Source organism: Cricetulus griseus (genome assembly GCF_003668045.3).
Source record: "Cricetulus griseus strain 17A/GY chromosome 1 unlocalized genomic scaffold, alternate assembly CriGri-PICRH-1.0 chr1_1, whole genome shotgun sequence".
NCBI lineage: Eukaryota > Metazoa > Chordata > Mammalia > Rodentia > Cricetidae > Cricetulus > Cricetulus griseus.
In genome coordinates this window covers 215,205,098-215,231,702 of record NW_023276807.1, presented here as the reverse complement: position 1 = coordinate 215,231,702, position 26,605 = coordinate 215,205,098, and the positions used below count along the sequence as shown (strand labels likewise).

At 35.5% G+C, this 26,605-nt stretch overlaps 1 protein-coding gene across 2 annotated transcripts in view; it reads left to right on the top strand.

Moving 5' to 3' along the window:
- Positions 1–26,401, top strand: part of Nup58 (nucleoporin 58) — a 34,269-nt gene extending 7,868 nt beyond the window's left edge. For both annotated transcript variants that reach the window (XM_027390416.2, XM_027390415.2), the window contains 11 exons: positions 997–1,107; positions 4,084–4,108; positions 5,343–5,408; positions 6,090–6,264; positions 9,981–10,060; positions 11,700–11,818; positions 12,207–12,289; positions 15,537–15,738; positions 21,055–21,153; positions 22,816–22,911; positions 24,329–26,401. In XM_027390416.2, the coding sequence (XP_027246217.1) occupies positions 997–1,107; positions 4,084–4,108; positions 5,343–5,408; positions 6,090–6,264; positions 9,981–10,060; positions 11,700–11,818; positions 12,207–12,289; positions 15,537–15,738; positions 21,055–21,153; positions 22,816–22,911; positions 24,329–24,498 (1,226 nt within the window). In that variant the 3' untranslated portion in view covers positions 24,499–26,401. The remainder of the gene's footprint in view (positions 1–996; positions 1,108–4,083; positions 4,109–5,342; positions 5,409–6,089; positions 6,265–9,980; positions 10,061–11,699; positions 11,819–12,206; positions 12,290–15,536; positions 15,739–21,054; positions 21,154–22,815; positions 22,912–24,328) is intronic.
- The last annotated feature ends 204 nt before the right edge of the window (positions 26,402–26,605 follow it).

Below are 26,605 nucleotides of genomic sequence, written 5' to 3'. Positions count from 1 at the left end.
AGTGCTGCCTGTGGTGGTAAGAGCTTGCATCTTCCTGGCTTGTTCACATCTGCACAGGATCAGGAAGCAGAGCATTCTCAGCAAATCTGCACCACTTCTTAGACTCTTGACATAATACTCAATGCTTACTTTATGCCTGTGCTAACCTAAAGGTGCCATTGACTTGAAAAAGAAACAGGTAGAGTATCACTTCCATGAAATGCTTGGAGCCAGAGTTTTATATATTGGTACATTCAGATTGTAGGTTGGGGTTACTTAGCATAATTTTTATTTAACTATTCTTTTAGTCATTGCCACAATTTAAATCTAGTTTTCAGTTATCACATCACATTTTCTCTGCTTTTAAAACAGGTAACATCTTGTCTAACTACCAGGCATACTAGTTTAGGAATGCATTGGTTTGTAGGAAAATAGGTTTGTCAACACAAAATCTGGTTGCCTTCTAAGTATAATTACTATGATTACTGCCTTTTTTTGCCAGTGAGGTGAGATTTAAATAAGAAAATAAAGGCTATTTACTTTTTAAGTAAACTTTTTTTTATTTTAATATCCTTTTGGGGATGTGTATTTAGTATTTAACATTTAAGGTATATCACACTCACATCTTATGAATTCACACTAGATTATTTTAAAATTGTGCAGTTCCAAAATATTAAACAGCAAGATGTATTCACCTGAAAATATATCATGTGAAATAAATTTTGTAGAAAAAAATTTAAAAATAAATAAAAATTCAATGTTTACCTATATCAAATTAGATATAGTTGAGCCCTTTTATAGTGAGAGATTCCAACTTCCAAACTAAATATATCATTGAATCCAATGAGATATTATCAATATTTACCCAAATTATTTATTACAGATTTGTTTCATGTTAATGTCCTAAAACAGGTAGTAGGAAAATCTGTGGTCTTCAAAGTATTGAGTGCGTTGCCAGTAAAGGGGAATTCTTTTAAAATTAGGAAAGTTGATAAATGGTATTTGGCTTATTTACAGGTCTCGGACAAAATGCTTTAAGCTTGTCTTTGGGAACAACAGCACCTGCTTCAACTGCATGCAATGAAGGCCTTGGTGGTATAGATTTTAGTACATCCTCAGATAAAAAGAGTAAGTGAAGTTATCTCAATTTCATGTGGTAATGGCATTAGGAAGAAGCTTATAGGTTACTCAAAATTCCTGCTTGAAAGATCACTAGCTATGTATTTATTAGGACCTTTAAATTTGTTTGTATTGTCTATCATTAATATTCACAAATTTGAGCATAATATATTGGCTTTTTTAAATACCTTAAATTTGTGTGTGTATATGTCTTACATAGCTTTATTAATGTTTATATTAATGCTTATTTTTAAATCAGAATCATGATCTGTATGTTTGTAATCTACTCTTACTTGACTAACATTGGACATTCTTGTTTATGTCAGTAATTAGTTGATATTTTTTAATTATAAAGAGAGGAATAAGAGAAAAGCACAACTTTATTTCTCTTCTTTCCTGTTCCTCCACAGCCCTACTCTTATACTGTGTCTGAGCTAGAGTAGAGCAAAGATTATGTGAGAATAAGTACCATGTACCACCTTCTGTTTCCCTTAATTGGTGATTGTCAGGATTCTTCTGTTAAATCACAGATGTTTTTCCACGTTCTCTAGTGTGTGTGTGTGTGTGTGTGTGTGTTGGAGGATGAAAGTGCTCAGAGTTCAGAAAAAGGATCATATTTAGATTCTCTGGAGCTAGATTTGAACAGCGGCTGTGAACCACTGCCACAGGTGCTAGTAACCTAACTGGAATCCGGCGTAAGAGCTGTCTGTGGTCATTTTCTTGATTGGTGACTGATATGGGAGTGGGAGGGCCCAGCAGTACCGCCACTGAGCTGGTGGTCCTGGGTTATATAAAGTAACTATTCCCCCCCATCGATAGGGGTGTTTTATCATAACAATAGAAGCCTAACTAAGACACCACTGATCCATATCTCCAGCCCCAGAATGTCACTTTTTATCAAGTAGCTATAGCAGTTAGCTCTGGCCCTATATCTATGAGATTTAGCCAGATGGAAGGAGAGTAATAGATAATAAAGAAGAGGCAATATGGATTAAGGCTTTGCCCTTCTGAAGAGGTCAGATAGACACAGCTTCCTTCCAGAGTTATGAAGGGCTTTTTATACCACATTGTTTTGTAATTAAACTGGAGGGTTTTGATGAGATTTGTTTTAAGATTTAAGAACATTTATTACTGTTCATTATAGCCAAGAGATAGAACCAGCTTAGCTAGTTCACCAGTGGGATGAATGGATGAAAGGAAAAGATGGCATATTCACAGTACAATTGGGTTCAGTTGCATAAGATGAAATGATGATACTTGAAGAAAAATAGATGGTCCTGGAGATTATGATAAGCAGATAACCCAGGCATTACTTGTTTCTCTCCTCCTCCTCCTCTCTTGTGGTGTGTGTGGAGGGGGGAAGCTGGGGGTGGTTATGATGTGAGAAAGAGGACTGAAATCTAAAGAAATAGGGGAGCAGGAACTAAAGATAATCAAATGTGTGTGGCATGAAAGCAGGAGTGGGAAATGTTTGAGGGGAAGAAAGGTACCATTAGATAAGATGGGTAGTGAACAAATAAAGCAAGTTTAGTGATATGTGTGTATGGAAAAACAAAAGGGGGAAATGGAGGGTAAAAGGATGAAAAACATTTAGATGGCTGTGTGGAAATCAGCAAGCCAAAGAATGCAAGAGTAGCATAGGAAGTGTTTGTAAGAATATTATTACTGAGGCAGAGGGTGGATTGATAGGGTGCATGGTAATGTAGCCCATTTTACAAATTGTATATAGAGAATTGTAGCTCAAAAGTAAAGTATCAAAGAAATACTACATGGCTTAATCACTATTGTATTGCTGTGTTAAAACACTGACCAAGGCAGCATATAGAAGAGTTTATTTGGCTTACAGTTCCAGAGGGGTAATAGTGCACGATAATAGCAGAGATGGTAGGTGGCAGGCCTCTGGAGCAGTACTTGCGAGCCCGTATCAGGAACAGCAAGCAGGAAGTGTAGAGAACAAACTGGGATTGGAATGTGGCTATTGAAAACTGAGTCAGCCCCTGGTGACACACTTCTTCAGCAAGACTACACATCCTAATCCTACCCAAACAGCACCATAAACTGGGGTCCAAGTATTCAAATTCCCTAGATTATCAGGGCATCTCATTCAAACCACCATAGTATATCAGTTTTAAGAAAATGAGCTATTTGGCTTAAAAAAAATTAAACCCTTGGTTTTATTACTTTCTCATCAAATCTTAGATTTAATTTTAGAAATAGATGAATGAAATGTAATATGTTTCATGTTGAGTAACTTAACAGTATGAACAGTACCTCAGGGAAAATGGACCGATCACAGGAGTGAGCAGTTTAAAAATGTAGAAAACATTTTTTTACATAATGCACATTTTTTTTTTTTTTTTTTGGTTTTCTGAGACAGGGTTTCTCTGGAAACCTGGAGGCTGTCCTGGAACTAGCTCTTGTAGACCAGGCTGGTCTCGAACTCACAGAGATCCGTCTGCCTCTGCCTCCCGAGTGCCATAATGCACATTTTAAGAAAATGTTTTACCTCACTACTGCTGTAAGAAAAGTTTGAATGATAGTAGATTGGCATTTTAAGTATGATGTCCTTTGTTGAGGGTGAGATACATTTTATGCCTGTGGCAGATGAAAATGTACATGGAGACAGTCAGTTGTCTTAAATGATTGACAGAATGTTTTATGGATTGTTAGGTTAGAGAAGTTAGGGCATCAGTACTGGTGATGGTGGTATCTAGAGTTAGACAGTGACATAAACTGTTCATACAAAAAGACCAAGTTGTTTCTTCTTGAGGGAAGTAGATGCAACTGAACTCTGTAATGTGTTTGCTTGGTGTCAGATCTCCATCGTTATGCTGTGTTCTTCCTGCAGTTCATGATAGGGAAAAATCATATTGCATGATGTCGAAATACTTTGTATTTTGTTTAATTTCTGTTCATTTAGAACTTGGTATGTGTTACTGTGTTGTTGAATGACCTATTTTACATGAATCATCTTGAATTTTCTAGGTGATAAAACAGGAACAAGGCCAGAGTAAGTTTAAAATTTAACTTTAAATATTGTAATTACATTTTCTTTACTAAATTGTTGGCAGATTGTATAGATAGAAGTAAATTATAACCAGGTATACATTTAGAAGGCAAAAATTAGTGTTTGCCAAAAATGATAAATACATGTTCTGGAAAACCTCTGAAATATCAATCTTTGATTACTAGTTATGAGAAAATTTAAAACCATTTCTTTTGGAAAAGGTGTTGACATTCCTCAAATAATACAAATACTTGAGTTTTAGCCTTCTCTGTGCTGAGTTTTGAGCCCAGGGCTTTGTGCTTGCTAAGTGTGAGCTCTACTACTGAGTTATTCCTGCAGTGCTTACACTATCAGTTTTACATACACCAATTACTATTCCAGGACCATTTTACTCCCTGTGTCTTCATCCAAGGTAATAGGTTCCATATGCATTATATGCATGCTTGGAATATGATCACCTTTTTACTCGCCAGTCACTGTGATCATTTTTCTTGCCAATTACCCACTTAGTTTGTGTTCTGTTAAGTGAATCATTTGTGAGGACATAGGACTCCTCACAAACATGTATTGCTTTAACCCCTTAAGGTTGAGTATCCATGAGATCAGAAGTGTTTCATATTTTGGGTATTTATATAGATTAGCAAGTTAAACAACTCTAACCCCAAATTCAAAGCTTTAATGAAGCATCTGAGAGGATTGAGGGTTCTAACCAGCACTGTAAAATGATTCTTTTATAGCATGCCAAGTTTTAATTATTCTCAGTGTTATTTGTAATTATGTCAGTAGACTTTATTTTTTCCTTTTGGGTGAAGGTTATAAAGTACTAAGCTATATTGAGTATCTCATGAAAAATGCTATAGGCTTTTTTTAATTAATACCTTACTGTTTTGAATGTCAATCAGAGAATCTGAATTAGAAGAAACATAGTCCAACATCTCATTCAGTCTAGTATTTTCTGATCTTTTTTCAGATATTTACTTAAATGATTTTAAGAATATTTGTGCCTGACACCAATCTTTTTAAGAAATGTTGGTGTCAGATAAATTGCTAAAATTATTTTTGTAAGGAAAATTATTTTCTTTATAAAGACATTGAAATAAAAGAAAATAAGTAAGAGAACATTGTTATATTCTCTTTTCTTAACATAAGAAAATGCAACTCATTTTTCAGTTCTTAGAATCTGCATAGTATTATTGAATTTGTGGGTGGCATTAATATAGGTTGGCTTTTTTCTTAGGGATAGTAAAGCTCTGAAAGATGAAAACCTGCCTCCTGTCATCTGTCAGGATGTTGAAAATCTCCAGTAAGTACCAAGTGTAAATTGGTAAATAAAACTTGAAAAATTCTTGGGTTTGTTTTAGGGGAAGCATTTTCTGCTAAATATTTTATGGGCTGAGCTTTCTAACATTAATCAAAAAAAAAAAAAAATGCCCAACAGACTTGTCCATGAGACAATCTGTGATGGAGGCAATTAGGTCTTTAGTTTGTGTCAAGTTGATAAAAATTAGCAGGCACACAAACAAATGTTAAAGAAATTTAAGCAAAAAAGTAAGAATTAAGATTCTTTAAGCATCATTCTATTAAAAAGTATGAATTATAGTTCTTAAACATTAGATTATGACCAGCTTATTAAACCTATTTTTTAAGTCTTTGTTTCTTTTAATTTTTTTGTTTTACTTAAATTTTTTTTTCTGAAGCTTTATTTTATGTGTATCAGTGTTTTGCCTGTATGTATGTCAGTGCACTGTCTGTGTGCCTGGTTCTTGTGCAGATTAGAAGAGGACCTTGAACTGTAGTTACCATTGGTTGTGAGCTGATTGTGAACCACTGTGTGAGTGTTGGGAACTGAACTTGGGTCTTCTGCTAGAGTAGTATATTGCTCTTACCTGCTGAGCCATTTGCATGTACATAATTTCCTTCCCTTTCTTCCTCTCTAGCCCCCACCCCCAATCCTGCCACTTGTTCTGTTCTTTTATTGTTTCAGGAAATTTGTCAAAGAACAAAAACAAGTCCAAGAAGAAATTAGTCGAATGTCTTCCAAAGCGATGCTCAAAGTCCAGGAAGACATAAAGGCTCTGAAGCAGCTTCTGTCGTTGGCTGCCAGTGGGTTGCAGAGGAACACTCTCAATATTGACAAACTGAAGTTAGAAACAGCTCAGGTATGCCAGTCATCAGCCATATTTCTGTGCGGGGTTAGTTAGGGTTTTTTCCCCTGAAATAGAAATAGGAATTTACTTAATTGAAAAGTTTAATGTGTATACACTAATAAGAAAACCAGAGCATTCATAAAATTTTAAATTGCCACGTTACTTTAATTTTATATGTGTTATATATATGTATGTATAACAATAATCTAGTAGTTTATACTTTTTTTTAGCCTAGATTAGTATTCATGACAGTCATTTGGGGTAGGTACTGTTATCCTTATTGTGCATTTAGATCCACAGAGAACTTAAAGAAGTTGGGGAGCAGTCCCTGCTAGTTCTGCCCTTAACCCTGAGCTCTCAGAAGATATTCTTACTAAACTTATAAAGAAGAAAAATACCTAGACAGAAAATGTTTTCTACTTTGTTTATTATCAGATTAAAAACTATGGCATGCCTTGTTAATACTAAGTATTACTGGTTATTTGCTGGTCTTAGTTAAATCAGCCTTAGTTAAACCCTGTGACATCATACACATAATACTGTTAGGTGGTTCTTCTCTACACCATGGAAGAAGAGTGATAACATATGAATTACTTGTGTTTTATGTATTGTAATAAGAAATTCATCTTTTCCTATCGTCTTGACTGAGTTATTGGTAAGTTTTGTGTGATCCCTTTTTACTGTAGGCTTATCAAGTGCTGTGTTCTTCAGAAGTGAAGCGATAGAATTTTCAGTATAACTTTCAAATGTGGTTATGTAATAAGTTAAGTCATTTATTCAAGAATACTTTGTAATCTTTTAAATAGTATTAAAACAGTTGTTTTAAACTATGATGCTTGCTGGGTGGTGGTGGCACATGCTTTTAATACCAGCATTCAATAGGCAGAGGCAGGCAGATCTCTGAGTTCTAGGCCAACCTGGTCTACAGAGTGAGTTCAAAGACAGCCAGGGCTACACAGAGAAACTCTTGACTCGAAACAAATCAATAAATAAATAAACTATGATGTTTAAAAAGAATTGGGAAATTTTGTTGTCTGTTCTCATATTCCCATTTCCTAGTCTTTTCATCAAATATGGATGCAGCACTCCTTTGTATGTTTTGTTATAGTCACTTTTCCTTTATCATTAAGTATGTTTTAGGAAAAACAAAATGCTATTTATGCTTTTGATAAGTGAATATTTAAGCTTTGATTAAACTTGAAATAATATGACTGAATTTTGTATGTGAAATACATGTATTTAAGAAAAATTACAATTAACCAGTAATGGAAGCGGCAAACTAAGAGAACCTGTAGTAGTCAAGGTTTTCTAGAGGAAATACATAGAACTTATACATTCGTGTGTGTGTGTGTGTGTGTGTGTGTGTGTACATATACGTTATGTATATATATTCATTTTGTAAATATATATATATATATATATGTAGAGAGAAAGAAAGGGGACTTATTAGAATGGCTTAGAAGCTGTGGTCTACTTGTCCAGTGATTGCCGTCCACCTACCAGAGATCCAAGAATCTAGTAGTTGTTAAGTCCATGAGGCTAGATGTCTCATCTGGTCTTCAGTATATGCTGGAATCCCAAAGTAGGCTCTAATGCCCACGAAGGAATGGACTTAACCAGTAAGAGTGAGATCAAGCAGGTAGAGAGAGCAAGCTCTCTTCTTCCGTGTCCTTTCTATAGGCTGCCAGCAGGTGTGGCCCAGATTAACAGTGGGCCTTCCCACCTCTGAGGTCTGGATTGAAAGTGGGCTTTCTACTTCAGATGATTTCATTAAGAAAAAAATACCTCACAGATGTGAGAGTTTTAGTTAATCTTTGATATAGTCAAGTTGACAACCAAGAAAAGCTATCATTGAACCCAACACAATACTTGGATTCACTGTAATTCTAAAACTGGGTGATTCTATCCTTAAATATATGGTATTTGTATGTGGCAAAATTGGTAAGTCTTTGAGATAAACAGAAGATAGTGGGGTTAAATGAAATAATAAAAGGCTTAGGAGGTAGAGCCTAAAGGTAATAAGGACAGACAACAGATCTTTAAGGAATCAATACCTGAGGTTTCTTGACAAAGTCTTACAGTCTGTGTCAAGTGCTAACACTGACCCAAAGTCTGAACTATCAGTTTAAGTAGTGCACTGAATCCTTGTGAAATCATTACCAATCTTGACTCCAAGAATTTCCTTCCAAGAAAGCTGTCCCAGGAAATAAAGGGACTCTTCAGTGAAGGGTGACAGACTAGAATCGGATGGATACAAAGCCTCGTAAACACATTATTCTTTATTTTTGTTTTTGGCAGACTAACTCAAGAGTTTAAGTAGGTTGTATTCCTTGTTTGGAGTAGATACCAGATGGCTTATTAGATACTATGTTGTTGGGTTTAGTTATCATAGCATTTAGTGAACTCTCTTTTAAAAATCTGTATTTTTCAGGCACAAAGGGCTCAAATTGACAATTCTACCATGAGTCTAACATGTGATATTTTTTAGTCTCAAAGATTTTTAAGTGTAACAATGGCTTGTGTGTAGGAAAGAGAAGGGGTGATGTCCAGGAGTATGACATGGGTGTGTGTGAAGACCTGCCAGCAGCTTATTACTGCAGAAGGCCTGTCAAGAATCATGCTCGCTCTCATAAGTAGGTGGTGAGAGTTGCTGGGGTGGTAGAAACCCAAGTGTAAAAAGGCATTGCCATATTTAGTGATGCAGGAAGTGTAGTGATTTAGGAGGCTAAGGCATGGGAATTATGAGTTGAAGCTGCTCTGGGTTACACAATAGAGGATTATCTTAAAAACAAATGAAAGGTAAAGTGGTAGGGAGAGCCAGTTAGATTTAACAGGTTGGTGTTTTAATAACGGAAAATAATTACTATTGGGAGCATAAATTTAAGGGACTTCTTTTAAAAAATAAGTTAAAAAAATAAATAGAGGTAGCCAGGCAGTGGTGGCAGGTGGCATACACCTTTAATCCCAGAACTTGGGTTCTGAGTTCTGGGCCAACCTGGTCTATAGAAGGAGTTCCAGGACAGCCAGGGCTATTTATTACACAGAGAACCGTTGTGTGGAAAAACACACAGAAAAGGAAAAAGCAATGGCATGACAAGAATATGGGGTATAAGGTGTTAACAGAATATTAGTCATAAATACTTATTGTTTATAAGGTATTGACATTGAGGGAGAGTGGAAGACCAATATTCTGCGCTCTAAGGCTTTCCTTGCAGTGGGTTAGGCAAGTAAAGTCTGTGTGGCCCCTCTTCCTCATGTAAGAAGTTGTAGGTTTATTGTGTGGTGGGGATGGCCTGAATAAATCCATGAGTAGTGTTAGTGTATAGTAGTAAGCTACCCAGATAATAATCCCTGTTGATTGTGGCCTCTGCTTGGTTCTGTCTGCTTGCCTTTCCTAAAATAGTGCTTTCCACATTTGTGTCGTGGAGGTTCTAAAACAGTACTGTGGTTGAACTCATTTTACAAATTTGCAGAATTTTATTCATAGTTCTTCAAAAAAAAAATCAGTTCATTATAATTTTATCATAAAATTTATTGAAAGTTCAGTTTGTCTTTAGAAAGAGGTTTCAGCAACAGGTAAAGCAGTTTGTTCTATTCCCTGTTTTTAAAGCACCTCCATCCAATTGTTCGACATCGCAGTGCAGAAATAGTTTTTATGCTATTCTAACTCTTTCCTTGCTTTTTTGTTTTGTTTCCTATGTGTGTTTGTAAAATCTCTGATGTATTAGGAGTTAAAGAATGCTGAAATAGCTTTAAGAACCCAGAAAACACCACCTGGACTTCAACATGAAAATACAGCTCCTGCTGAGTAAGTTATTGGATTTTTTTTTTAAACAAAAGTTTTTCATTTTAAGACAGCAGAGTGATAATCATACACAGAATTTTTTGTTTGTTACATGGGAAAGCTAAACTTGGATCTTTATATTGATTTCTCCTAATTATCTTAAGAGGCTATTTTATTCCTGCCTCACTGAAAGGCTAAGATCGGAATTTCTAACCATCTTTGATAGGATAGCAGCATGAGGTAGTCAGAGTGTTCACTGTCTGCTGGCAGTGTGCTCAACTCTGGCCCAGTGCTAGCTACCCCATCAGTCTGTGACTTCTAAGTCTTCATGACCTTGGAGGTCACAGAAACAGGGGTGTGCACTCATGTTCGTGTGTGTGTGTGTGTGTGTGTGTGTGTGTGTGTGTGTGTGTGTGTGTGTGCGCGCGCGCGCGCGCGCGCTGAGAGAGAGAGAGAGAGAGAGAGAGAGATTCTTGCTCCTGTAGTTTTCCTCTTTTTCCTTTTCTTTCAGGAAGTTATTTTAGAATTGCAGAAATATCAACAATAAAAATTTCCTGTATACTCTTTATCAAATTCCCTACTTACTAAATTTATCATGTGTGTTTTGTTTTTATATTCTGTATGTCTATGTACATCCCTCTCCCAAAACCTTGCATTATTTACAAAACTAATGGCTTCTTATATTTAAGTGTAAATGACTGAAAAATAAGGATAATTGCTTATATAACACTCCAGTTAACCAAGTTCAGGAAATAACTGTAATACTCATCTTACTCAGATTGGCATGACATGTTTCCATGATTTCACCTTGCCTTTTTCATACCAACAACACAATTCATGTTGCCAAAAGCCCCTCCCCTCTCTTTTTTCCTCTCCTTCACCCCTCCCCTCCCATAAAATTTAGTGATAGCTGCACTTTGATTTAACTTTTTAAACTTGTAAAAATGTAGTACAAAGAATTTGCATAAATTCCTTACTTCACTGTCCCTAATACTACATATTGTAGAGCTATAGTATAATTATCAATAATAGGAAACTAACATTGATAAAATCTGATGTTGCTTTTTTGAGACAGGGTTTCTCTGTGTAGCACTCGATCTGTAGATTGAACTCAGAGATACTCTGCCTCTGCCTCCCAAGTGCTGTGACTAAAGGTTGTGCCACCACTGCCTGGCTATGAAATGTTTTTAACTAAAACATTAGAATTTTATTGATTCCTCTCCTCCCCATTAATGTGCTTTTTACACTTCCTAGGATCCTGTTGTGGGGTTATATTGTATTTATTTATAATTTTCCTTAATCTCTACCCATCTGTAATAGTTTAGTTGTAACTTGCTTTGCATGACCTTGCTATTTCTCTGTAGACCAGGCTGGCCTTGAACTCACAGAGATCTATCTACCTCTGCCTCCAGAGTGCTGGGACTAAAGGCGGTGTGCACCACCACTGCCTGGCTGACCTTGTTATTTCTAAAGACTATGAAGTCGGTTTGTGTAATTTGCCCTCCATGATTGGAATAATAGTACATCAGTAATATTCAGTGCTTGGGAGTTTGCTTCACTGATACCTGTGGATTGAATGCCCCACTTAATAGAGGACAATTACTTATTATTTTTTAAGTATAAAGAAAATAATGTTTTAAATATTTGATGTAACTTTTTATAGCTACTTCAGAGTCTTGGTTCAACAATTTGAGGTACAGCTTCAGCAGTACAGGCAGCAGATCGAAGAACTAGAAAACCATCTTGCCACTCAAGCAAACAATTCACATATAACTCCTCAAGGTAACATCCCTACTATGGCAGTTTTGTGATAGCACCATTATGTTATTGATAGGCGGTTAAACTTGTATAATAGATATGCAAACAACTACTAGTGTTTGTCTTAAGCTGCTTTAAACAAATTTCCTAGAAAGCCTTTGGTAAGTCTTGCTTCCCTGAAATGTAGAATGCTTTATTGTAAGTCATTACTGTTGTGACAGGGGACTGTCTGGAAGTCCCCTTCCTTTCCAGGTCACTTATGGAAATGGCCTTCTCTCATCCTTCTTAGCCTGCTGTCTTCTGTAGTTGTAAATTGATAGTCTTTCCTTTTACACTGTAACTATCAAAAGTGGGACAGAGTAGTAGAATAATATTAATTGTTACATATTTGTTTCTTAATTTTCTCTTATAGATTTATCAATGGCTATGCAGAAAATTTATCAAACATTTGTAGCTTTAGCTGCACAACTTCAATCTATTCATGAAAATGTAAAGGTAAGTGTTCATTGCAGTTTCATCTGTCTACGTAGATACAAATATTTGTTTATCTGGTAACATGTTGCCATGCTTGTTCAGAAACAGCTCAAATAATGTTTCAGTGAAAAGGCCAAGTCATAATCAGGCCCAGACACATTCATTGATTAGAAACTAAAAAGAAAAAAACAAAAAACAAAAAAAACCCTGAAGCTTTAAAATAGGACCTTGGGAATAACTTTTGATGTCAATGTTCATTTTCCCTCATCACTATTCTTGGTAATTTACAGAAGGTGATTGTATATTTATGCAATGCTTGTGTAACCGACATTCAGATTGCTTCCATCTCTTTCCCAGTATAAATAGTACTATAGAAAACAAACATCCCTAGTGGTAAATCCTTTATAATGTGACTCAGTCTAATATGTTTTATTAACATTTATCATAAAGCTAAAGAAACTTGGTTACAACAAGTCATTCTAAGTACAGGAAACCTTTTTACCAAATAATATAATGTTTATTTAGGTAATATATATTGAATAATGTTAATGAAATAATTTGTCATTGGGTATTTGATCTTTATGTAATAATGCTTGTTTTAATTTTTTATATGCTGTGTAAGTATAAAATACAGTACACTTTCTTTTTGCTGCTAATCAAACAAATGTAAGTTCTTAGTTATCTACACTCCAAAAAATCCTTGAAAATTCAAAGAGGCTAAACTTGAATCTAAATAGATTATGTAGACATTTCATTGAGTATGTTCATTTCTGCTTGATTTGTGGTAATAGAGTTTTTAAGAAGTTACCTGTTTTAAACTGGGTCAGTTTTAAATTTTTAGGACATGCAAACAGATTGGAAACTAAAGCATTTTTAAGAAAATTTCTGAAGGAAGATTATAAGATTTAAAATCTTATCACTATGATAAATGTTGCTTTAAGATTTTAAACTGAAAAAAAAAGATTTTAAACTGGTAAAGATGATTCTGTGTTGATGTATGTCTTGTGCTAATTTTCAAATTAGTTTATTATGTTTCCAAAAAACAAAATCGGATATTGTATAATGGGTGCCTAGGTTCTTCTACTTCACCTCAGCCATCATCAAATCCTGATTGTTTGATAATTATACCATTCTCAGAGCTTTTGTTCCTTTGATTATTTTAAAATTTATTTAAAAGTTACTTTTTTATGTACATTGATGTTTTGCTTGCTGATTTTTTTTGGTGGGGGAGTGGGTTTCGAGACAGGGTTTCTCTGTGTAGCCCTAGCTGTCCTAGAATTAGCTCTTGTAGACCAGGCTTGCCTTGACTCACAGAGATCCTCCTGCCTCTGCCTCCAGAGTGATGGGACTAAAGGTGTGTGCCACTACCGCCCGGCTTGATCTTTTGCTTGCATGTATGTCTTTGTAAGTTACAGACAGTAGTGAGCTGTCATGTGGTTGATAGGAATTGAACCCCGGTCCTCAGGAAGAGCAGCCATTGAGTCCTTAACCATTGAGTCCTTTCTCCAGCCCCAAGTTATTTTATTTTTATGTGTATGAGTATTTGTCTTCCTGTATATCTGTGTTCTGTGTGTGTGCCTAGTGCTTGTGGAGGCTAGAAGAGGCCACCAGTCCCCCCTGGAACTGGGGTTATAAATGGTTGTGAGCTAATAAGTTGCACAGGTCAGCCTTGAGCTTACTCTACATTCTAGGCAAACCGTCAGTTTTGGAGTATCTGGAATTATAGACCTATGATGCCAGGCCTTGTCACAAAATTGTCTGTAATGGACTTCTCCCCTCTGGTTTGAAAAATAGCATTTTTGGTAATGAGGCCAGAAATCTGACTGAGATTGCCATAAATAGATATTTGAATAGTCTATTGTCTCTAATCTGTTTTCTCTTTGAGACAGCGTTTTGGTATATAGCCTAAAGAGGCCTGGAGCTCCTGTTTCAGCTGCCCTAGTTGTTTTTGCTTTATTTAGACATATTTCCAAGAACCAAAAAAAAAGACTTGACTTTGATCATATTTGTTGTGTGTCTAAGTTAGGGTTTCTATTGCTGTGATAAACACCATGACCAAAAGCAACTTGGGGAGAAAGGATTTATTTCCTCTTATAAATCTCATGTTGCACTCATTACTGAGCAAAGTCAGGGCAAGAACTGAAGCAGAAGCCAGAGAGGAGTCTTTCTTACTGGCTTGCTTCTTATTGCTTGCTCAGTCTGCTTCCTTATACAACTCAAGAAACACCACCTAACCAGGGTTGGCATCACTCACAGTGGTCTAAGTCCTCTCACATCAATAACTAGTTAAGAATACTTGATAGACTTGACAATAAGCCCCTTTTATGGAGGCATGCTCTCAGTTGAGAGTCCTTTGTCTTTCAAATGACTCTAGCATATGTCAAGTTAACAACTATCCAGGAAAGTGTGTTACCATTTATCTTCATCTGAAGTAGTATGCAAGCTAAATATATAGGCTCTAGATTTGTGCATCTTTGAATCTCATGAGGAATTGTCTTTGTTCCTTTGCTTTCATTAACCAATTGAAAGAGACTTAAACTACTTTATCCAGCATACCCCAGAGACATTAACAAAGTGGGAAGTTTTAGAATTTATCATATAAACCATGACTGATGTTAGGCATGTGGTTGCTGCTACTCCCACCCTCCAAATGTTTTTGTGAAGTCTTAGGCCATTACTTGTCATTATTGGGAGTTGCACTATGTGTGGGATGTGTATGGAACACAGGGAAAGGTAGAATGGATTTGAGAACAGTAATGAGATTTGTTTCCCTCACCTGCTACTAATGCCACATTTCTTAATATTCAGTCTTTCTGTGCTAAAAGTGTGAAATCTTCCTTTATTATATGGTACCCACTCATTTAAAAATATTTATTTAACTGGTATATATTTAGTTCTTTCATTTAAAGGTTATAAGAAAACTAGATGCATAAAGGAAAAGTTAGTTGGTAAACTGTAATATCTATTTAAATATTATTCTGCCTGCCTGTAATCTTAGCTGATGAAACCAGAATATTTTAGGTGGGGTATTTTAAAGATTTTTGACAATGGTAACAAACATTCACAGTAGTAATAGAGCTTTCAAGCCCAGCCCTTGTCCTGTCAGTGTCAGTTATTAGGAGTCTCATCTGTAGTTCACCTGGAACTGGAATGTATAACATGGCCAACTGTCTTTGATTTCTGCCAACATATTTCATATGATTACATGTTCTCAACATGGAACTTAATTTCTTCGTTTCTTTTTCCCTCCCTCCTTTTTTTTTTTTAGGTGCTTAAAGAACAGTATCTCAGCTACAGGAAAATGTTTTTGGGTGATGCTGTGGATGTGTTTGAAGCCAGGAGAGCAGAAGCCAAGAAGTGGCAGAATGCACCCAGAGTTACCACTGGACCTACTCCTTTCAGCACCATGCCAAATGCAGCAGCCGTTGCCATGGCTGCAACACTTACACAGCAGCAACAGCCTGCTACAGGTCTGAATGCATTCAAGTTATAGCTTCTTACTGTTCAAATGCAGAGAACATTATGTGCATTTTTATAAGTCTTCCTTTTGTGTGAGCACTGACAAAATTTCTATCAATAGTTGTTCCAATACAAATCTGAAAATTGTGATAGACACAAATTATAAACATACCTGAAACAAAAGGCAGGGTAGTCTAGCAATAATTATACATCAGATGTTGAATATTGTGAATTTACTGTTATTTGCTGTATTGCTAAACATGCCCTTTAGAACATAGTGTTTCACTACTGAATTACATTTAAGAAAAACATTGGATTCTCAAGTTGTGATTGTATTCTTTATTGTTTTAAACTCAGAGGTAATCCCATCCATATGTTACATTTTTTAGGTCTGATAATAATAGATGGTGCATTCTTACTCTCATATATAATGATTACAGATTACTTGCATTCTGGATGCATTATGTTTCTGTTGACTGTTGGTGTGTTGAAGGTCAGTAGTTTCATTAGGATGTACTTTGACTGCAAACAAAATAACAGGTCCTCTAAGAGTTTAAACCAGATGTGAAGATGCATGCTAGGGTTTTCTTAACTCCAGCATGAATTGAACAGTAGCAAGATCAGGAAGAAGGTTTGAGATGGATTGTACATTATGTAGGACCTTAGTCCTTGGTTGAACATCATTTGTAGTGTTTCTGTGGTGTGGTTCTTCAGTGATTCATTTGGAATTTTGGAAGTTGATTAGTTGTCTTATACCTGCTAGTTTTTGTTCTTTTTAAATCAGGTTGACATAGAAAGTGCAGTCTTAACCTTTTTTCCCCTTGGTCATTTACAAATTTTTGAGTGAGGCTTATTTATTCTGTAGTATATGTCTTCCTGACAAATTCCATATAATTCAGTAGTAAATTGCAATATTAAAAAGTGAAAACCAAACAAAATACATGTTTGGGTTGCATTTAGGCCACCTATACTAGAGAAGCATGCTCTAGTCACTGTCTTCATATTTGAGTGACAGCCTTGACCTGCCATCGGTAAAGAGTTGTTGATGGACTTAGGCCAAATCCTCCACCATCCATGGCTGGATCTGTGTGAATGGTGATTCCATAAGCTCTCTAGCTGGCTGGAGTATAGACTTCTGTAGACGGATTATAGGGAGAGTCTTTGCTCTGGAGTAATGGAGTGTCAATCCCAATAGTATGACTTTTTAGTTTTCATTACTTAACAGCAAATCAGTCACAATTTGTCCTAGGATAGGTCAGAGAAATGTGTTTTGGATAAGTGTTAATAAAGTATACTTTATTTTCAAGAGAATAAATAAAGCTTGAGAAAAGTGAGCTGTCCAAACTGTCCGGCTGTAAGTTAATCTCTTTGTGGTAAATAACTACGTATGAAGCAAAATCACTTGTCAAAATGCTGTGTTTTTCTTTTTTTTTCTTTTTTCTTTTCTTTTTTCTTTTTTTGTGCATCCCTGCCTGTCCTGGAACCCAGAGATCCATCTGCCTCTGTGTACAAAGTACATGTGCCACTATGCCTGGCTTTTTTTTTTTTTTTTTTTAATTGTGTAGACTATGTAATCTTGAGAAGTTATAGGGCACAGAAATGAAGACAAATGCTTATTTTATAAATGGATGTCTCCTTTCAGGTAGGTTTGTGGAATGCAAAGGTAGACAATGCAGCAAAGGCCTTTGCTTTGTGTTGTGTAGAGAATATTTGTTTAACCTTGCAGGAATTCTTGGGAGCTTCTGCTCATGTGCTTTAATTTTGCCTGTACTTTTACTAGGCTTCCCCCTCACCACACCCTACATTTCCCCACCAGGGGCAATAACTGCTTTTAGTGTGTTCTTGTACTTTTAGGGTATACATAAGACTTTCTAATTAGGTAGCAGGAATTGGAGTTTATCAACCTTGGTAGTGTTACCTTTTGAGTTATTATCAAGTTGTTGAACTATTGATAAATAATGGTGGTTACAGTTTGCATTCTGTTCCTTTCCCATTTTGTTTCCCTGAAAGCTTCTCTCAGGCTCTGTAGTCACTCTATACAAATGCTAGTTTAGTTCTTAGTTAGGACACTGGATTGTGATGTTTAGGAGTTGTGTTAGGTACATGGATAATGATGTTAATGAATTGCATCCCGTTTAGGAAAGCCCTGTTATATTTTGTTTTGTACCCAGGGAGGTACTCCCGTGCGGTACTTTTCATCCTTCTAAGTCCCAATATAAAACCATCTAGAGAAACTGGAAAGAACTTGTATAATGTTTTTATACACAACAGTTGCTGTATAAATGTGAGTTATTAAAGTATTTAGTTTATTATATATGGATTCTTGATTTAATTGATGTAAACAGGGACACAAGGACGATAGCTTTTCTTAGATTGTTGCTTTTCTTTTGAAGGTAGCTTTCTTTTTTTCTTGGAGGTGGAAGAATGGACTTAATTTTAAATGACTTACTCTTTTTTTTTTTGTTTTGTTTTGTTTTGGTGGTAGTGTTTGGTACTGGGATTGAACCCAGGACCTTGTATTTGCTGATGAGCACACACTCTACTACTGAACTGCCTCCCCAGCCCTCCATTCTTTTTTAGTAAAAACAAATATATGTTTGGGTTTAGACATGTTCAATTTGTGGCTGTTTCGTTGTGAAGGCTGAGCTCATGAAAATCCAGTAGGCTATTCATGCGTAAAATAAGCATCAATGCACGGATAAGTTCATGTATACTTGTTCACAAATGTTCCTCAGTCCTCTCAAAAACCTTAGTAGATTTTATCTTGGGATTTTCAATGTGATCTTGATTTAGGATAGATTTTCTTCAATCAGTATACTAAGGTTGAGTTTTGTTGTTGTGTTTTCACACTTAAAAGTTGTTGATGTTTACATTAGACTTTTCTCATGTGACTTAGCTGCTGTTTTTAATTAAGGGGAGCTGAGGCATTTGTGAGGAATTCCTGCTTTCTAGTTTTGGGTGAAGGTTTGGACATTTAAGGTGTAGAGTTAAATCATAAATGTTAAGTGTTTCATCTTAGTTTCTTATGCATTTGTGATTTTGTTGTTTTAATAACCAAAGGAACATTCCCCACTAGAAGTAACAAGAGTAAGTTTTACTTACCAGGGGAAGGCATTTTTGTTTTTTTAAAAGATAACTTACAAGTAATAGTGATAATTACATTAGACATTTTTGGTGATCATGGAAAATTATAAGAAATTCTAGCACTTTAGTCCTTTTCTTATCAATGCAGTTTTACATTAAATAAGGTAATATTTATTCTAGAAAATATGAATTACAGTGCTAAACCTGATTTTGTTTTGTGAATTTGTCATGGAAACTTTTGTAAAATGTTTCTTTACATGGAAATTTCACTCTAGGCAATCATTGGTTTATATTTATTGATTTGATTTCACTTGTGGAACTAAGAGCCTCTCATTGAATGACTATTCAGATTTCAAAGTGACTTGAATTGTTTACATAGCTTCTACCTGAAAGATTTAGAATCTGTTTTCTGATAGTGAAACTAATATATATGGTGGCCAGAGTATCATATATGTTAACACTTTGGCGTGGGAGATAAATTATCGTAAGCTTTTACTACTTAAAATGTTATACATTTGCCTACTAGTTTTATAAATGATGTTGCCTTCAGAATTTGTGTGAAGGTAGAAAACTCAAACTATCTCGCATCTATTGTGCAATGGGAGTCTTGTCACTGTTAGATGCATTCTGATGTCCTAAATATGATGATTGCAGAAACTGTTCTCTTGCTCTTAAAAATGGACCCACATATGACAAAACCATACATTTGGGTGATTCTCCCAACTTGTAAGGCTGAGGACTGTGGTGTGCATTGGTCTTTAGCGTCTTCACCAGCAGTGCCTCTTGCTAAAATGTGACAGTCTCCCAATGTTAAAGAAACTGGACATGTACTTTTCCTATTATTTTTGTTAGACATAAAAAAGTAATAAGCAAGCTTCTTTTTTCCTGTTGTAACATTTTACAAAAGAGCTGCTAGTCAGGTCTTTATTCTTAAATTAATCTCAAACTGGTTGTAAATTTAAAAATATTTTTTAATTTATTTTTTTAATAGTAGTATAAGAACTCTGGCTGCTATTTAGTTATTCTGTTTTCTGGATAGAAGCTATTTGAAAAGTCCAGTTTCTGTCCCAGGGTAGCAAAATGTACTTCCTTATTTTGTTGTTGTTTTGTGCTTTATAACTTTACACTACCTTTTGAATATACAAACCTCATTCTTCATTGGACAGTGTGAAGGCTTTGATCTTTTTTGAAGTTAAATTTGAAGATGCATATGTCTTTGGCATTCCCTCGGCTCTGAGATGTACTAACCACTACATACAAAGGCCAGAGAGGCCAGGGCTAAGACTGTACTATGAGACTTACTGAGAAGTTTCCATAAATCAATATCAAATGACAGTTGTCTTAGATTTTTGTATTCTGCTTAGTTAAAAAAAAAAAAAAGTAGTTACCACAAGGGGCTAGTAAGTTTGATGCTGTTTTTGCCAAACAAACTCAGCCAAAATCCCTGAAGTGGCAGTGTGGAAAGGATGACACATGGCTCTGATTTTGAGTGCATTTTCCTGAATGTTGGAGCTTCTGAAGTTTTGAATGTATTGGTCTGTCAAGGCACACATGTGGCTTTGTGAATATTCATTCTTGATCTCATTAATCAGGTGATAAGTGGGGAAATGTAGCAGAGCTGAAGGGTAGAACTCAATAATAACTTTGTGAACAAGTTGGAATTGTCATGTTACTGTGTAATTGGTTTGCTTTTAAAATGAACAATAAATTAAATAAAATAAAACATTGTCTTGTTTTTTATCTATTATATATACCATTTCTATACTATAAGAAGTCATGCCTAATTTTTTGGGTACTTTATGAAGTAACATGATAGTTTGCTATGTTAGTGTCAGTCTTTTGATCATTGGGACTTGTTTTTTTAAAAAGGAAAGTAAAACCTTACTTATTACACCAAATAGTTGCATCAGAAAAGAAGTAGTGAGAACTAAAACAATTCTAGAAATAACAAAACTATAATTTGTGATGCATCAGATATTTCAAACTATTAGTACATTAAACTTTTGAACATTTTTCATTATGGTAAGCCTCTTAACTGTGTAGCTATAAGCAGATTAAAAATTCTTTTTCAGATAAAACATTTGGGATAGATAAGGTCAGAAAGGCATCTTGAAATCTAAGTTTTAACATGGAATTTGTTAAAAAATAATCAATGTTCAGTTTAAAAATAATCTCATATAGGAACTTTAATCTTGAAAGAGTAAGGCAAATTTGTTTTCCCCCCGTTTTTTTTTTCATACCAGGGCCACAGCCATCTCTGGGAGTTAGTTTTGGAACGCCATTCGGCTCAGGTATTGGCACTGGCTTGCAATCAAGTGGCTTAGGTTCTTCAAACCTTGGAGGTACACTTTACCTTTTCTCATATTTCATTGAGCGATTACATTTGAACTGACGGTAGCCTATAACCCATTTCTAAGAGGATCTGCTGCTATTTGGGAAGTTAAGGTTCCATCTGGCAAAAAGGATTCTCAAACATAATCATTGCTATCTAGCATTAGCCTTAGAGCTTAAAAAGTCATTCTGTCCTCTGGAAAGTAGATATAAAAAAGCACTAAAACTAAGTGGCAGGGAGTTTTGTGTGTTCCAATCATAGTGCTCCAATGTGAACTTGAGAATTAGTTTAAATCAACTTAGTTTCAATTGAAGTTTTAAAAATTAATTCTAATATAACTTTGAAATTCAATCTACATCTAGATCATATACATATTCCTGAGAGTGACCTCTTTAAACATAGGTCACTTTATTGTAAATTAAACAGTTCAACTTTTGTCATTTCTTTGTACTCTTTTGTCGTATTTGACTATGCATACATAAGCAATTCAGATTATTCTAATTGCTTCATAAATTAGTAAGGTAAGTCTATAAAACATGCTAATTATAAATGCACTCAATTCCTTATGGATAATAGGAAATTTATTATATTTAGACAAAAGTATGATAGTGTAATGAAGGTTTCTGTATGAAGGTTCCACTAAAATATAGAGAGGCTACAAGCTACCACAATTATTTCATAGAAACTGTTTTAATTGAGAATTTTAGAACCATGACAAGTAGCATAATCCGTCTCTTGACTACAGTCCACTTTCCATAGTGTTCTTTATAAGCAGTGATAGATCGCATTCAACTTATTTCAGTAAGTCATTACAGAAGAGCAAAGGGAATTTGAACTTTGCTGGAAGTACATCTTAGCTGGTAGAATGCGTATCCAGCACACATGAAGCACTGGTTCCATCCCTAACAGCAAATAGAGAGTGGTTGTACATACATGGAATCACAGCAGTTAGGAGGCAGAGGCAGAGGCAGGAGGATGAGAAGTTTTGGGTTATCCTCAGCTGCATGGGATATAAGACCCTGCCTCCAAAATCATAATAATAATAATAACAATACTAATAATTTGGAGTTTGTATAGAGAATTCTTGGTAAACTATCGTTTAGTACTTAGAATTTCTCCATGGGCTTTATATGATAAAAATATGTTTTAAGAGGGCAGATAGTTTGTCACTGTTAACATGGAGAGTAACATGGTTTACTATAACAGATAGATGGAGGTAGTTAACTGTTCTGTAGCTAGTAAGGAGCAGAGAGCACTTACCTTGGAATATTGTAGTGTTTATACTGTTGTGTAAGGCATGCTTGCTTATGACTTTTAGTCAGCCTTTTTATTTTTCCAATTTGAAATAATGCTTCAGCTAGGCACATAGTTAACAGTCTTCTATAATCGTTTCAGTGGTCAGAATACCAATATGATCTTGACTTTAGTACCCTCATTTTAAAAAATTATTTGCTAGGTCATGAACTAGTCTGAATAGTTACAAAATAGTGTTTTATTTAGAATTAATCTGCTCAAGATGTCTTAGGTAAATGGAGTAAGTAAAGACTGCCTAGATAAGTCATGTTTGTGAACACTGCGTTTATTTGACCTGTGGTGGTGGTTGGTTTTCTTGTGAGTAGCCTGTAATCTGTGTTTTATGTGCACTGTGTATTTCTCTATTACCTTTCACTAGGATTTGGAGCTAGCTCTGGTTTCGGAAGCGGCACCACAGGGGCCTCCACATTTGGATTTGGAACAACAGATAAACCCTCAGGAAGTCTTAGTGCAGGTTTGTGTGCTTCTGCCTGAATTCCAGGCAGGTTAAAAAGTACAAATCATTTAACTAAAGATTACACACATTCTTATTCCCAGTAACTCCTGAAGATCTCTAATTCACTTTCTACTCTGAGGAAGCATGTATGACTGACTAAATTGTGTAGCCTTACATTTTGAGGCTGTATGTAATAAGACTTACAGTCAACTAGAGATTCATTTGAATCCTAGAAGTGACTTTATGGTTGAAGGCTTTTTTTTCCTTCAGTAACCCAATAACTATTGGTAGTTATATTGGTAGTTTGCTTTTCCATCCTACAGAATTTTTTTTTTGTGTGTGATGGGGGTGGACATTGGGGTTTTATCCATGCTAGGGAAGGACTATACAACTGAGCTATTTTTCCAGCCTGCTTTTTCCGTTTCACCTTGAATCACTGAGTTGCCCAGGCTGGCCTTGCACTCATGCTCCTGCCTCAGCCTCCTGAGTAGCTGACACTGTAGGCCTGTACCACCAGGCAGCCCAACTAGGAGACACATCTCAGTCCAAACAGGTCATCTTTGGTTGATACTACCTCTGATTTTAAGGGGTAGTGTAGTTTATAAATAATGACTAACGTGATTCTTTGTTCATTTTAAAATAATTTTAATATACTCCTAGTATAAAACTCAAAATTATCCTTACCTTTCCATTCACTTTATATTTGTAAATAATACTTATCTTGATGTGTAATATGTAGGGATAAATAGTATGTCTAAAATAATGATGTAACACTGCTAAAAAATGTGTTCAAATTTAGGCAGTTCCACTTATAATAAGTGTTTAAAGTCAGCAGTGCCAGTGGAGGGAGATTTGTAATCAGGGTATCAGGACTAGAATCTACTATGTCTGGTAGCCAGGCAATCAGAACACTATAAAGTCTTCACTATAAAGTCTCTTATAATGCACATTATTGGCATTGTCTTGTACATTGAAGTGGGTTGAGGCTTTCCTGGGGGCTTGGGATTTAAGGGCAGGTCCAGATGACTTGAAGGCCTTTTCTTAAAATGTTTATGGTGAGTCTGAGGGGGAAGACATTAACATAATGTGTATGTATTGATATAATGTGATTTTATGCACATGGCACATAAAACATTTTAGCATACAGACAAGGAAGTTTCTGGTGGCTTGAATTTTCCTGGAGATTTCATTTATCTGTGCTAGCTTGCTTTCTTAGTCTGTACCACCTGATTTCTGTCTCTCAAGATGTCCTTTAGCTGTTAGCTAAATTATTTTTCTGTGATGTTCCAGTTAGAAATTCAAGGGCTGTAGACATTTCCTAATCTTATAGATTGTGTTGTATATTCTCAGATATAGATTTCCACTCATCCCTGTTTTTTATATTTGTTTTTGTGATTTAACTTCTCATTTGAATATTTTTTTCCCTGAACATAAGGCTTTGGCAGCTCAAGTACGTCTGGGTTTAACTTCAGCAATCCTGGCATCACGGCATCAGCTGGTTTGACATTTGGGGTGTCCAATCCTGCCTCTGCGGGGTTTGGAACAGGAGGACAACTCCTGCAGTTGAAGAGACCTCCAGCTGGAAACAAAAGAGGAAAGAGATAAACATACGGGTCAATGCGTTGGGAATGCTTAGCTGGCGCCGCTCATTCTATGATTCTATTTTTCTAATGATGTAGTAATTGGACTGCATCTTGGGAGATTTATAAAGTTTTGATATTCTTACTCTGGAAATTGAACTTTGTTTGTTTACCTTACCAAGCATCTTTCTTGTGAATTCAAAATCCAGTTGCAGTTTTGTTGCTATTATTTTTGATTCTCCATGTAAGAAATATTGTGATTAAATTACCGATTTATAGTGGTAAAAAAAAAAATCCATCAACCTAAAGCCTATGATTTATCCTAGTATTAATAGCAATGTTTTTGTTGCTAAGGTTTATGCTGTGAATACATGCACATTGGTTTCTTATGCAGATATTATGAACTCTAGGGCCTATGCTAAAAGTAGTTTGTCCCTTGACAAGGCCTTTAGAACTGAACTGTGCATCAGGGCATCTTGTGGATATGTATGTAATTATATAGAGAGTAATGTGCACAATGTGTGTGCACATAAATATATATTTACACACCTACAACTCTTGCCTCAGACTCTTCTCGTTTTCTAGTGTATACAGTTACTCACTTTATGCTTCAGACCCTCAGTGCTTTTAGAAAGAGTAGCTTGGGGTATCTTGTCATTTTGTTTGTTTACTAGACATGGTTATTGACATAAATATTTAATCCATTCTACTTCTGTTTTTATTTATACCTTTAGTAGTTACTCCTACTGAGGAATGCGCCAAGGTTCATCAAACAGATTTTAGAAGCCTTTATTATCCTGTATATTCTCATGGTACTACTCTAGAATCTTTTTTCATAAATGAAATGGACTTTTAAGAGTGTGAACTCCAGACTGATGCACTGGGGCAAAGAGCTATTAAGCCAAATTGAATCTATGCAGGTGAAGGATGCAATGTTAATTCAGTGAGAACTTGCTTAGCAGTTCCCATGTAGAATTCCTTCTTATAGGGCTATTGAGAAACCAAATGTAGTGGCTTCTCAGCCTACTAATATCTTGAGTGCTTAATTTGGACTAGAGAAACTGAATTTTATGGTAAGTCTTTGGAGCAACTGTAAACTTCCTGGTTTCAAGAGTGAGTGGAGTTTCAGGCAGTGAGTGCCACAAGGGTATGTCAGGTTGTATCCATGTGACCTCTCTGTGCTGCCATCTTGGTGTTGAGTGGGTGGAGAACCACTGTAGAGGGAATTGCCTTAGGACCATGTCATCGTGAAATGTCTTTCAAATAGTTTTCAGGTGGGATGAAAACATGGAATTGCACAAAAATAGTTTAATTTTTTACATAGAAGGTTTCATACATAATGTTTGTCAGTGAATATTTTCAGAATCATTTTCACCATGCACCTTTTTTTCTAAAATAGGTGTGGTGTATATAAGTACATATACACATATATATTTTTAGTATAATGTTAGTTGGGTTTGATTATAAAAGTACTGTTGGTCTGTTTTATTTATCTGCATATAACTGATTGGCATTCCTGAATTCAATATTTGCATCTTGATGCATTAAAATAAGGAGAGTTATTTGTCTCTGAGCACTAAACTTGTTTTTGTTTGTGTATTTTTGCAACTCTGCAATCCTCAGTCTAGATTATGGGGGAGGAAAAAAGGTGTACTTTGGCATTTTAAGTTACTAACAGTTACATATACCATTACAAAAATACTGCATTATTTTTTAAGGATATTGTATTGTGCTGCAAATGTCTGAATATTTATATTTCTCTGGGTCCCTTTTTTCCCCTTTATATACATTTTCATATGTTAAGCCACTGGAGACTTGTAACATTCATTTGTGGTAGGAGTCATAGTGTTGTCCTTGTCTCCTTTGTCTTCATCTTGTCCAGAGCCTATTATGGAAACAATAAAATTGTGTTAGTTGCTTTGAATTTTTGTAGGTCTCAGCAGTTGTGCATACATAATTTTGTTATTGCTTCTTTATTCTCTCTTGGTTTGTTTGTTTGTTTGTTTGTTTGTTTTAAGTTTCTTGAGACAGGGTTTTATTGTGTAACCAATGTGGCTGTCCTGGAACTTGCTCATGTAGACCAAGCTGGCCTTGCTACTTTATTCTCTTTGTTTGACTTTTATTTAGTGTTT